This window comes from Drosophila serrata, unplaced genomic scaffold (genome assembly GCF_035046125.1).
Source record: "Drosophila serrata isolate PLE 108 unplaced genomic scaffold, ASM3504612v1 contig_378, whole genome shotgun sequence".
Taxonomy (NCBI): domain Eukaryota; kingdom Metazoa; phylum Arthropoda; class Insecta; order Diptera; family Drosophilidae; genus Drosophila; species Drosophila serrata.
The window spans coordinates 631,493-645,364 of record NW_028257276.1 but is presented as its reverse complement, the minus strand read 5'-3'; the positions used below and the strand labels follow the sequence as shown (position 1 = coordinate 645,364).

At 41.1% G+C, this 13,872-nt stretch overlaps 1 protein-coding gene across 1 annotated transcript; it reads left to right on the top strand.

Annotated features, from left to right (window-relative positions):
* The first annotated feature begins 2,359 nt into the window (after positions 1–2,359).
* AgmNAT (Agmatine N-acetyltransferase) lies at positions 2,360–3,634 on the top strand. The gene has a single exon (XM_020950973.2). The coding sequence runs from the start codon at positions 2,461–2,463 to the stop codon at positions 3,115–3,117; it is 657 nt and encodes a 218-aa protein (XP_020806632.2). The 5' UTR covers positions 2,360–2,460; the 3' UTR covers positions 3,118–3,634.
* The last annotated feature ends 10,238 nt before the right edge of the window (positions 3,635–13,872 follow it).

Below are 13,872 nucleotides of genomic sequence, written 5' to 3'. Positions count from 1 at the left end.
CGCTCCGAGCATGAAGTGTGTGCTAAGCTTTGCTCCCAGTGCTTTCCTTTCGTCCTGCCCGCTTTCCACCCGACCCACTCGCCCTCCCTGCCGGCCACCCCGTGCATTTGGCACAAAATACTCAAGGACACTTGCCCGAAACTCGCACCCAGACCCAAAAACAACAAGAAAAAAACACAAAATCAGCTGTGCACTTTAAGAAAAAAAAGGGTATCAACAGTGAATTATGTATATTATATATATATTTAGTTATATCCATATCCAATTACTTGCATTTCCGGTGCATTTAGTTCATTTACTTATTGCATTTCTTTCTTATGACTGCCTTTAAATTAAATTATTTTCTTCATTTAAATTTGTATTATGTTTGTTATTATATTTTTTAAATTTTCTTAGGGATGTCGTTTCGAAACATTTTCTTCAGTGCCTGCCTCCCCAATGTCCTTGTCGCCAAAACCAGCAGAGGCTGGCGGACGGGGGGGAGGGACAAGGACTCTCCAGCTTAATGCTTTCATTGTGCAGCATTTCTTTATTTTTAGTTGATTTGTTTGGACATTTTCGGTTAGTTTTGTCACCCTCCTCCCTGGTCTCTGTGTCTGTTTTGCCTGCGACTGTGTCTGACCTTGCCACCCCAGGCATCCAACCCTAACCCCAACCCCAACTAGGAGGCACTCCAATTAGAATTGTGTGTGTTTTCCGAGGTGGACAATGGCTGCCACTTGAACTTCACGCGCTCGATTTCACTTCCATAAGTTTCAGTGGCATAATCCCTGGCCAAGCCCATTTCCGCTCCTGCTCCTGCTCCTGGCAGAACTTCCCCTTGCTTTTCCATTCATGTGATGTCCTGTCGATGTCGTTCGTGTTGTTCCTTAGTTTGCGGATTACACTTGTCCGGCCACCCTTCCGCCAGGACTAAACCAGTCCCTGGGATCGCATATATAGCAATCGAAGCCCCCATTCCCGATCCATTTCCTTCCTCCCCCATTGATACCCATGCAAATCGCGCAAAGGACTTTTTCTACATAGATTCCGGCACTGCAAAAAAGGGATAATAACTTGGGGAAATGTTTATAAAATAAAAATATATTTACCTTGATCCCTACCATAAATATTAATAATAAAATGCAATCTGGACACAGAGTTCATTATTCTTCCTAACATTTTTCATGTTTTTCTTTTTGTTACAATATTTAATATTGATCAATGGTCTTTTAACTGTGTCGACTTAAACAGGATATATCAGCGGTGCCCAAAGTGATGATTTCAAGCTTGATTATCCTTCCTGCAATTCCCTCTGATCCAAGATCACTCTCTATAAATTTTTTGCTGTGTGTTTTGTAGTAAGCAAGAAAATAGATATTTATTTGCTCAGCTAGGAGTGTCCTGCTGTTGTCCTGCCTTGTGCTGTGCTGTTGTGTTGCGTTGTCCAGGTTCTTAAGCCGCCCTAATACCTTTCCTAATGGTTCCGATGCCCTCCATTAGCGCCACTGCCGCCACTTAATGCCACACGTAGTCCGAATGGAAATGCGAGCAGCTCCTCGCCGGGATTAGGGCATGGCTTGTTCTACGGGTTGATTGGTTAATCAATGCCAGGACAGGGGACCGGACATCATCATCATCGTCATTGGGAAAAACATGTCTAGCATTACACAATGCGGCCAAGTACTTACGATTTCATGCTATTATTATTATTATTATTATATGTTGGAGCGTAAATATGCAGCTAATTCTTTATGCCTCAGAGAGAAAATCCCTTTGTATATACATATTTCTTCTTAAGAAAGCGAAAAACCTATTGAAAACAAACATTTTAATCATTTTCAGATCTATTCCACATAGCATCCACAGATCGCTGACCTAGGCCAACATCGAAATCTAATGTGGAAGGCAAGTTCCCCTAGCATGAGCTTGGCGTCCACCTTCCACAGTTATCTTCCACAGCTTACTCATGGTGCAACTAAATAAGGTAGGAACATACACATATTACAAGAAATTCTTCTATATATCCATATAAAATATAATGCTTGAAATTATATAGACAAAATTTGTGGGAATTTCTAAAAAATAATGTGGAACTAAATTTAAAATATCAATATATTTGATATTATTGAAAACATGTTATATAATTTATATTAAAAACAAGATTGACCTCTTTGTAGTTCTAATGATGGTTTTTACTAAGATCATGATAAAATACGATATATCTAATCGAATATAGATATATTCCACATATACATATATTGCTAAGGTAATTCATGTTGAAATAAAAGAGAGTCGTTCTCTTCCGAAAATTACCACCTTAATTAGTTCCCCATGAGAGATAGTTCTAGCTTCGCTCCCATATCTCTACACCAGCTGACGATCAGTTGTTGCCGAGTCTCCACGTGTTCGTACAACAGAGAAAACGGGGAAATATAATAGCAATTAAATATATAGAATCTGTGATAAATAGTAAAGGAAATGCCTGCATCGGGTGACATCAGGGTTCGCCAGGTGACCGAACCTGAAGCGGATCGGCTCATGACCTTCCTGCTGGAGCACTATTACCGGGAAGAGCCGCTCACCGCAGGCACTTCCCCGCCGGAGCCCACAGCCGACGATAAGGAGTTTCTGCTCAGCAATATTCCATATGGAACCTGCTTCCTGGCCGAGGAGGATCAGGGGAACGGCAGCCGGATAGTGGGAGCCGTGGTGGCGGGTCCCAAGGATGCCGGCGGCCCGGAACTGATGCGCCGGGAGGCGGCTCTGCATGCTGGCAGCAAGTGGGGTCGCATCCTGGACGTACTCTCCGCCGTGGAGACGGGCAGCGATGTCTGTCGGCGCTTCAATGTCCCCAGTAGCCTTCATGTCCATGCCTTGGGCGTGAACAGGGAGCTGCGCGGAAAGGCACTTGGCTCCCGGCTCATGGAGGCCGTGGCCCAGGAGGCCCGGGAGCAGGGCCATCCCATCGTATCCGTGGACTGCACCAGTGTCTACTCGGCACGACTGATGCAGCGCCTCAACTACGAGCTAGTGCACACCCTGCGCTATGCGGATCACCTGGATGCCAGTGGGCAGCAGGTGGTGACTCCACCTCCGCCGCACGAGAGCGTCCAGACCTTCGTGCTGCGGCTCTAGAGCCATGAAACTCTTGGGGTTCTTATCGCTGTCACTAAGTGGTCATAAAAGCCGCCCAAAAGATATAGTTTATCAGTTCCATGTAACTTATGACACTTGCGGCACACTGAAAAATATTAGGTGATGTTTTTCGCTACAATATGAAACATTTTCTTAATTTAATCATTTAAAAAAGTATGGTAATAGATCAATTTAATCAAATTCTTATGTTAACGTAACGAAAAATTGATAGTTAAGCAACAACGGATTCTTGGGGCTAATTAAAAGGTTAGGAAAACTGTATAATAATTTAAATAATACAAATTATATGTTAATTATCTCTTATCATACTGTTCTGGCTATTTTTTTATTTTTTTTTATTAGAATATTGTCTCAAAGCTCCATTAAAACACTTGAAAACTACTGAATTTAATTGAATTAAATGCATTTAATTGCTTCGATCATCCCACTCATTTAAATCATGCTTACTTAACGAAATCACAATAAATACAAATGCAATTATGTATATATCCCCCCAGACATTTGGCTTAGTGTACTAATCCACACATATTGGTATAACCATAACCACCTTGAGACTGATTAGTGATGTTAACTGAAAATTCAATTGTTGTTATGCGCCACTTGTGTGCTGCTTATGTCGGGAATTGTGCGGGCTGAGTGCCTCAGTCCCTGAGTGGTCTCCATGGCAACAAGAACAACATCGGATGGGATGCTGGGATGCTGGGATGCTGGAGAGTGCCGCCAGGTGGGCTCTGAGCCAAGGATTTGGCTTGCAATAAATTGCTAATTAATAATCCCCGAAAAGGGAGCCTCTTAAGCTAGTATGTGGCATTTGGGGGAGGGGAATTGTCTTGTGGTTAATTTACCGAGAGTTTTATCAGAATAATCTCGAAACAGGTATGCGATTCAAGAGCACTTGAATAGCCAAAAATATAATTAAATTAAAGTTAACAAGTTGCAAGTTCTTACCCCGAATGGGTTTCGTTTTCATCTCGATCTCTGGCCAATTTGCTGGTCGCTGGCTCCGGGATATTATGTAATAAGTGTCGGTCCTTGGCGCGTGACTATTGGCCAGTGTTGGGATCGCCTGTGAGCCATGTGAGTCCTGCACGAGGCACGTGCCTACATTCCCCTTTAAATCCCCAATTGTATCTGTATCTGTTTGGGTTGGGTTTCTCTGTAGCTGTATCTGCATCTGCTGGACATAGTTGCAACATGGTCAACCACAGCGAGTTGCAACCGCAGGACGTCTGTTTTCGGGGAAAGCTGCTCTCTCTTCCCGAGGCCTGCTGCGGCTTAGGTAACCGACAATTATTCATTGCACATACGACGCGTTGGTCGCGCTAATTAGACGCTGCAGCTGCTGCTGTCGATAATGAAGCCAAGCCGCTTTTCCCTTCGCATTGCCGTATGATTATGCCCTCCCCTAGCCACGCCCACTGCCGCCCAAAAGCTGCCTGCAAAGCAAAAAAAGAAAGGAGCAAGTGCTGGTGGGGGCGTGTCAGCCTGTTTAAGCTGTGAAGCACGTCCTGTGCCGAGCTGAGCCATCTGACGTGGCCAGCCTCCAAATGCCACGCCCCTGCTGCTGCTCCTTCTGCTCCTTTTCCTGCTGCTAAATGGCCGCGTTCAAACTTTGCTGCCGATCAAAAGGCAAACTGGCCAAGGGAAAAGTAACAAGTAACAAAAGTGCGGACCAGCACAAGTTTCTTCTTCAAAAATAAAAGTGCAAGAAAAGGTATTATAAGAAATTTAGTAAGAACAACGAAAGTGGAAATACTCTACCCCAATATTTTAAGATTTCACAAAACAGTTTTATGTTCAGAAAACGAACATCAAAAGAGATTGATCGTTATAGTTACTTTATAAGCACTTAATAGGTCTTGACTTTCTGAGCTTCCTTAAGGGTATATTCCTCTACCTGAAACTCAGCCCGAAAAAAAATAAGAAAAGTCAAGGATGAAGTTTCTCTGGCAAGGAATCAGGAGCCTGATTGGGGGATGAATTATCCTGACCATGGATAGCCGCCTGTCTCCATAATGGAATTCCGGCTGACATCAGCTCAAAACTGGAGCACCAGAAGCTGACTTCTGCTTTGGTTTAGGATTGACAACTCTTCAGGAAACATAAAAGGATTACATGGAAAGAAAATAAGATCTAAGTACCTAAGAAATGTAGTTCATAAAATTCCTTTTTGGTCACATATTCAATTTAAATCTGCAAATTTCTCTAGAATTAATCTCGGTATTTCTTTCCCTATTCGATATTCCATATCTTTTCTGTACAATTTGAAGAGACTGCCCAGGAAATGTCATTTGCATTCATCAGTAGCAGTCACTTGTCACAGGTTCATATCCTGCCAAAGGGATTTCGATCCCAAAAGTGCTTCTTTTGGGTGGATTCGTATCGGTTTAAAAGAGAATTATGTATATGTGGCTCAAAATAAAGGATATTCTCATTAATTTTGTATTTATTTATTGAAAAAATGTAACAGAGCCTGGAAAACCATATGTACACTCTCTTTCTTCCTTAAATATAATATATTATTTAATATATTATAAAAACTACCAAGTAATACTATATATTACAATATAATACAGCATGTGTAAGGATACGTACTATTACTTCTCTTTCTGTAGCTGTATCTGTATCTCTGTCTGTTTCTGTATCTCTGTCTGTTTCTGTATCTGTATCTGCATCCGTAACTGTTGCTGTAAGTGTAACTGTAACTGTATATTTCATGGCTTTGGCGTGCTCATATGCATGACGGCAGTGCGGGTGTTGTATAAATAAGAAATGTTCACGCATCCTTTGAGTCGACTGTTGATGTTGCCTTTCCCGCTTCTCTCTCCAGTTGCCCAACTCCTGCACATCCCTTTTCCCTCTCCACAGACTGCTGCCGAGTCCTGTCACCTTTGTCGTTTTTATTGCCCGGCTGTCAATATCCGTGTCCGCATCCGTTGGCACATTCGCTGGCGCTTCGCCGGCCTCCATTTCGCAGGCACTTTGCACACTGACCTTTGACTCCCACGTGGCCCATCAGCCAGGTCCTGGTCCTGGCAGCTCCCGTTGCCTTTTGCGACCTTAAGGATATGTGTGGCCATAAACAACAGGATATGAAATGAGTGCCCCGAGTGGCCTCCGGTGCAGGGGTTTCCCTTCCTCCCTCTCTTGGTGCGCTCTTATTCAAATGCGACCTCTCACCCATGACCCCTGACACCGATATCCTTGCTAGAAGAGCCTGCTCCTCCTGCTCCTCTCCACCCGTTTGCCCTTGGCCACGCACGATTTAAATTAAATTGCACTTGCCGCATTTTCCGGCACAGTCACCACTTGGCAAATGGAGATTCAATTAGTGCGCCTAGGTCTAGACTCTGGCACCGCTCCGTAAGTAAATAATAAATGAAATCCCTCTGGTTCGGACCCTTTGGCCCCTGGCAGGAGCATGAAGGATGGAGCTGCTCAGGTTCATTGAACTAGCAAAGATCAGAGCAGGAGCAGGAGTAGGAGTAGGAGTAGGAGCAGGAGCAGGAGCAGGAGGGATGAATGGATATATTGATGGATGGCAGAGGGATGTGCACCTGGAAGAAGCTAACTATGACTAGCGGGAGATGAGGATAAATGGCAGGCAGGACAATAGGTTGACGGACAGGACGGAAAATGCTAAGAAATAACAAAAGAACGGGCATCAAGGAAATCAATTTGTTGACAATAAGTACAAAGGGTAACTTTTATATATAACAACAAAATTACCTTCGAAGGATATTCTAATTCTATTCTATTCTGTACGTTGTACAATTTATTAAACTCTTTTAAGCTTAATTTAACTAAACTCAGTTGCTACGTTTCAAGTAATGTCCCCCAAAGAACAAGGCCAATTCAGACGTTTTCAACGACTCCATCAAAGGCCAAGATCCCACAAAACCGATAGTCCTCTGTCCTGGAAGGGACTCTTTTACGGTTCACAGGAACAGGAGCTAGTAGTAGTAGTAGGAGTAGTGCACACACACACACACACACACACAGAAATCTAATTTAAAATCTGCACACACAGAGGCGCAGGGGGCAGGACCTGCAGTTGGGGCAGAGACTAGGGACGGGGTCAAAGGCCAGCGACAACAGACAACAGATGCTGGCGGTGGGCAGTAGTAAAGGCAGGTGTATCTGTGTGTGTGTATCTGTGTGTGTGTACCTGGGTGTGCACCTGGGCAAAGGCAAAGGTAAGCAAAGCAAACACACGAACGAACGGAACAACGAAATCAAACCCGGTTGTTGCGATTTAATCTTATAAAGATGCTTCTACTTCAGTCCAGTACTGGCACTATTTTCTTTTTATTTTGATTTATTCTTAGACCTGAAAAAAGATAATACAAAGCAATACCAATTTAACCTTAAGATATATTCTATTAATAAGTTCAAGTTCGTATTTTATCCGACTATGGTCAGCTTTATTTCTTGAAACCCAATTCCCGTATCCATATCCCTGGTTTTTTCTTCTGACCAAAAGGCTGGACTGTGAAGTAACCAATGTTAAACACCTGCCCACCAAATCCTTTCCACACCAGCAACACACTCGAGATTTCTGCTTTGGAACTAGATTCCCCTCCTACTCCTCCCCTTTGGAGGCCATTAAAAATTGCAGGAGATTCGAAAGATTTTAGGAATTTGAGAGCAAAATGCAGAGGCCGTGGAACACGCAGCATGGAGTGCTTGTGGCAGGAACAACTTCAGTTCTGGGCCAGCAAAAACAAAAAATCCCAAGAAAAAAACAACTGTAACTAAAGTATAAAAATACGTATTTATATAAGAAAAAAGCGCATTTTTTAGTACTCAAGTAGCTCAATATTTTAGGAATTAACAATGAGAATTGTTTAAAAGAAAAGATTTCAAAGAAACTCGTTGCTTTTCGAGATAATAAAACAATCAAAAGCTACAAAATGTTTTATATATCTCTAAAAAATCTTCTAGCCTCCAAAGTTTCTTTTAAACCTATTTCCAAACCATAGCAAACTTCCCTGGGGTTTCTTTCAGTGTTTAAATAGGCATTCCCTAGACCAACAACTTGCCGCACATTCCTTTTGCCCCTGGAGTGCTCTGGCTGAGCATTAAAATGCTTGGATGGATGCTCCTCCTGGCCCCCGGAATCATTCCCGCAGGACCAGGAAAAACAACAGCAACGAAACGACAGGATGTAGGCATTCGGCAGGAATCTCGACTGCGAATACATTCACATTTATGGCATAGGGTGCTGGCTGGTTAACAGGTAATTTGCTCGAAATTCGAATGAATGCCTTCTCATAGGCATGTGGAAAGTGGAAACATGCAGTTTCCATCCATATTCAGGATGCATTTCACATGCCAAACAATTTGACAGAACTTAATTGGTTGCCTAGCCCACGAATTTTGGCCGCTTCTATGCATCAGTGTTGGCAGAAATTTACATTGGGAAATACTTATCCCAAAAAACTTACAATAGTTTTGATAAATTTAAAAGGGGTTTTGAAGTTCACATATAACTGAAAATTCTGGTATTGGGATGAGCGAATTTATAGAGGAATTGGTTAATCACAAATTTAAATTACAATTACTTCTTCATTATATTTCTCTCTTCTAAATAATTTCTATTGATTGAATATAAATCCTTAATAAGGACACATTTTCCCGCACTGCTTCGCCACACACTGCGTATACGTAATGTTTGCGTATACGCAATGCACCTGTGAGTGCCTCCTTGTGGTGATGTATCTGCATCTACATCTGCACTTGTATCTCTCCGCAACTCGACTGCCTAATCCAAGGTGTCCTTCGTCCCCCCGAACGGACATGCCTCCTTGAGCAACACAAATAAGGACGCGTTACATGGCCCGATATCCTGACACAGCCACATGTCGCACAAATCAATTAGCATTAATTAGAATCCAATTACATTTTAATCTACATTTGGCCAGCGATTCAGTGGGGAATCGAAGTGAGAGATGGGGGATGTAGAGAGAGTAGTACTCACATCCAGCTGTGATTCTGGGGGCTACCAACTTGCAACCAGCAGCTAGCAACCAGCAAATGGCGGCAACTTGCAACTTGCAATTCATGCAGCCAACTTTGGCAACTTAATTGCGGGGGCGGCGCCACTGCCGCAGGACAAGCTGCAAAAAGAACTTCCATGGACAGTTGGCACACTCAAAAAATGGCCACGAAAAAGACACTCTTCTGCGGGGATTCAATTGAGTTGAGGCTAGAAAAAAAGGAGTTCAATATTTCAGAGAAAAAATAGACACAAATTTATACTCTTTTTCATAGTTATTCCAGAAGATAGACTGTTTCCTAATTCAAGTTAAACCCAGTAATAAAACTCTTCTCATTCGAAAAGCATTACAACTAATATTAAATAAAACAGTAGTAAATAGATTAAATAGAAAGATCTATTATGGGGAACCTATTAAGACCCTGTTTCTCTGAATGCATTTCGTTCCCATCCACCGGAAAACTCTCTGAGCCGGCCAGGCAACTTTTCCTCGGCAATTTTGGAACTGGGAAAACTTTCGCAACAAATGCAAATGTAGCTGGAACAATTTTCTTCTGGCGTTTGCAGTTCGCCGTTGGTTTTTTAGAATATTTTTGGGTTTCTGGTTTGGTTTGGTTTGCTTTCGTCTTTTTTGGGAGTTTTCAACAGTTTTTTGGACAGCTGATGCTGCGGCTTCGGCCACCATTTGGCTTTTCAATTAAGCGGCTCAAAGGCACCACCTGGCCACCTGGCCACCTGGTGGAGGTGGCAAGGACGACAATCGAGGGGCATCGAATGCAGCAGGCCTGGCAAAATGGGAAACTAATCAAAAGTTGGCAATCAATTTTGATTTCTGTTTTGTTAACAGCAATTGGAAAAGTTTGATGATGCCCTCTCGCCCTCTCTAAAAAGGGGGAACAAAAAAAAGGTATACATGCATTATACATAATAAAGAAAAAGAGACAGCCCCAAACATTTGATTCCACAGGAATCCCTTTTCTGGGCTTTCCCTTTTTTTTGGGTTTTCCCTTTTCATGTTTTTCTTTTTTTCCCCCTTGCGGTTGTAACTTTGCCAGCGGCAGGATAATTGCTGGGACTTGACTCCTGCCGCTGACAAAGGGTGCAAAGAGGGTCCTTGGCTGATTGGGAGATTAAAATTTAATAAGATTATAAAGTCATTTCGGGCTCGTCTCTCTGTCTGTCTCTATGCCCTGACTTGGGGGAAGTGTTTCTGCGTACTGTGTGTGTGTGGTGTTCTTAAGTAACTACCTTGTAATTATATTTCACACCCTCAATCAGCAAATAGAGTCTCTGGCAAGGAATACCTGTGAGAATGAGATTTAAAATATGTAATCTATTTCCAAAAAGAAAGTATTTGATAGAAGTTATTGGCCAACAGATATGGAACTCCTTCCGCTTGAAGTACTTCTTTGCTTTCCAAAATGTGGAAGCTTCAATTTCGTTCAAAATGCGGTTTGTGGGATGGTCTAACCTGCTGCCGGATTTCGCTATCCCCTCCTTCCTGGATCGCCTGCTGTCGCTTTTTCATGCTGATGACTTTGAGTTGGCAGGATATACACTCACACTCACACACACACACATACAGAGTTGCCGCCGCCATGATGGGTCCTTTGATGTTGCCGTTCATTTCCCGTTTCCGGCGAAAGCGTGGAGAGCAATGCCCACTATTCCCAGGCGCTTGGCCAATGACCACTGCATCCTTTGGACCAGTGCAGCGTGCACCGTGCACCATTTACCCTTCACCTTTCACCCCCCCGATGCCATTAGCACACACACACAGAGTTATATAGCGCATTCCATTCCCCATAGCCATAGCCATAGCCATAGCCATAGCCATAAAACCATGCACACCATATCCCACATCCTGGTGGAGCAGCAAAGGACAAACGGCTTTGTGAACCATTGTCCTGGCCCTGTGTGTTGCCTGCTGAATTCACTTGGCCCTTTTATGCGGCCTTTGAGCGTCAAAGCGCGAACAGGACGAAAGGACACTTCACAGCCGGAGGTGAACACTCGCCAGTAAGTGGCGAAAAAAGAAATGTGGGGAAGAAAAGAATCAGTTAGAAAAGAACTAAGCAATTGTGCCTACAAATTCAAAAAAAAAAGAACTTAAGAAAGGTGCTTATACATTTTATGCTTTACTATTTATCCCTCTAATTTGTTTTATAAATGCTATAAAGCTCTTGAAGAATTTTATATATATTTGTTTTGTAAATATATATTTAACGAGTTGAAATTCATAATATTTTATATTCTAAGCGTTAACAAAAAGGGGTCTTAAAATGGTTTATACTATATATAATTTATAAAATGATTAATAATATACAAGAATAAAAGGCTTGCAGTTTGCACTTCAGATCGAATAGAAATTCAATCATAGCTCTAAATATTCGTTTTCTTTGAATCGATTTTACGACAAATCAGAGTTTAAAAAACTCATATCTTAGCCAAAAAAGCATTAATTTTAATTCGAAATGCTTTCCCATGTTAGTTTTTGTTAGGTTAACAAATCTGCGTATTCAGTTTAAATTGTAAAAAAAATACATTTTTTTGTCAAGTTTTAAAATTTTCAACCCCCTTTAAAATTATGAAAATTTTGAAAAAAATTAATTTTTTTCAGGCATAGCCAGATAGCTTCGCCTGTTGATGCTGATCAAGAATATATACAATATTTGGGATCGGAAATGACTCCTATATGAGTTACAAGCTTCGGACTGAAATTACAATACTATTTTTGTATCGATACTTCGATATTTTTATATGACAATTTGTTTTACAAGTCAAGGCCTAAGAATCTCATAACTAAGCCAAAAATTCATTAATTTCGATTCGGAAAGCTGTTCTGTTTTAGTTTTTAATAGGTTTATAAATCTGCATACCTTAATTACATTTTTAAAGCAGTCCAAATTTTGTCGATTTTTCAATATGTTAACAATGAAAAAACGTCTCAAAAATTGTGGAAAATAATTTTCAAAAATTTGTTTCTCTGTTTTATACCCAGAAAGATTCGCCTGTTAATGCTGATCAAGAATATATATGGAATATAGGGTCGCAAATGACTCCTTCACTTATTTTTAAGCTTCTGACTGAAATAACAATACCATTTTTTAACCAATATTTCGATATTTTTATAAGTTAATTTATTCTACAAATCAAAGCTTAAAAAACTCATAGCTATGCCAAAAATGCATTAATTTCGATTCGAAAAGCTGTTCTGTTCTAATTTTTCATAGGTTAATAAATCTGCATACTCAAATTTCCTTTTTAAAGTATTTCAAATTTTGACGATTTTTCAATATGTTAACATTGATAAAAAAGAGCCTAAAAATGTTGAAATTTTTTTTTAAAAATTTGGTTCTCTATTTTATGGCTAGAAAGATTCCCCTGTTTATGCTGATCAAGAATATATATGGATTATAGGGTCGGAAATGACTTTTTCACAATGTTTCAAACTTCTGACTGATATGATAATAGCCTGCAAAGTGAAAATAACATTATACAAAAGTTATATTTTCCTGATGTCAATTAAACATATAAATATTATATTCGCCAAGTTTTAAAGGTTCCAAGTCCAACCCTTTTATGCATTTTACTTCACGCTTTCCCACATTTTAAATTGAGCTTTCACCAAATGGAATAAAGTGAAAAATAGAAAAAATAGAACCTCTCTGATAGTCAATGGTGCGGAAGCGAGATTTATATAGAAGGAAGCCTTGGGGCAGGAACCGGGGATTCGTTGAAGATGGAGCCGGTGCCTGGAGGAGCGAAGGAGGCTGCTGCTGCCACATAATTCAATTAGTTATAGCCGTGCTTATTTTGCTCGGCTTCCTTTGCTCCATAACCCGTGGCATGTGGCATGTGCCATGTGGCATGTGCAACATGTGTGGGTACACCAGTCTGTTGCAGCAATTAAACGGGAATTTCATTTCGACGACGACGCCAGCCAGTTGCCGCAGCAACAGGAGCAGCAGCCGAAGCAGGAGGAGTTGAACATAACAGTAAATGGCAACTGGGAAGGACATCGAGGATACCCATCACTCTGCAAAATAAATAATTAAATAAAGGGAACTGCGTTTGGAAAAGTTTGAGGCAACTGCAGAATAAATAACACCATAAATAAATAAATAACGTAAAACATATAAATCATACAAATCAAAGGGAATGTTGCACATATTTGCAGAGTTGAAATCTGATAAAGGTGATTTTTAATATCACAAAGTTCGGTTCAATTATTTAACATGACTTCTTCTACTTAACAACCTAATTATATAGTAAAGGTAGTTTATTTACCACTTAAAACTTAATCAAATCTACTTCGTTAAAGGCTCATATCATAAAGTCAATCTAACTAATGAAATATGAGTTATTTCACATTACTTATTATTATTAATCTAAAGCAGAAATATTCCCAATCGAAGGGTTAACCTCTTAAGGTCTCATAGTCTTCCCCTAGCCTAAGCAATCTGTTCTATGCTCCTGTAGGGAGTACTCCTTTTTCGGGAAGTGCACGGAGCAAGAGCTTAAATATATACTCGGTAAATGCATAACGGGAAAGAACAATAAGCAAATCGTTAAGATTCGCAAACTTTTCGCAGTACAATTGCAGTGAGGCAGTGAGGCACACCTGCCCCATAACACAACAACACCCCTCCCCCCAGTCGTAGCCACTCGCAGATACTTCAGAGTTTCCGGGGGGAAGGGGGGAGGGGAATCGTAGTTTTTCACCATTTTCCACG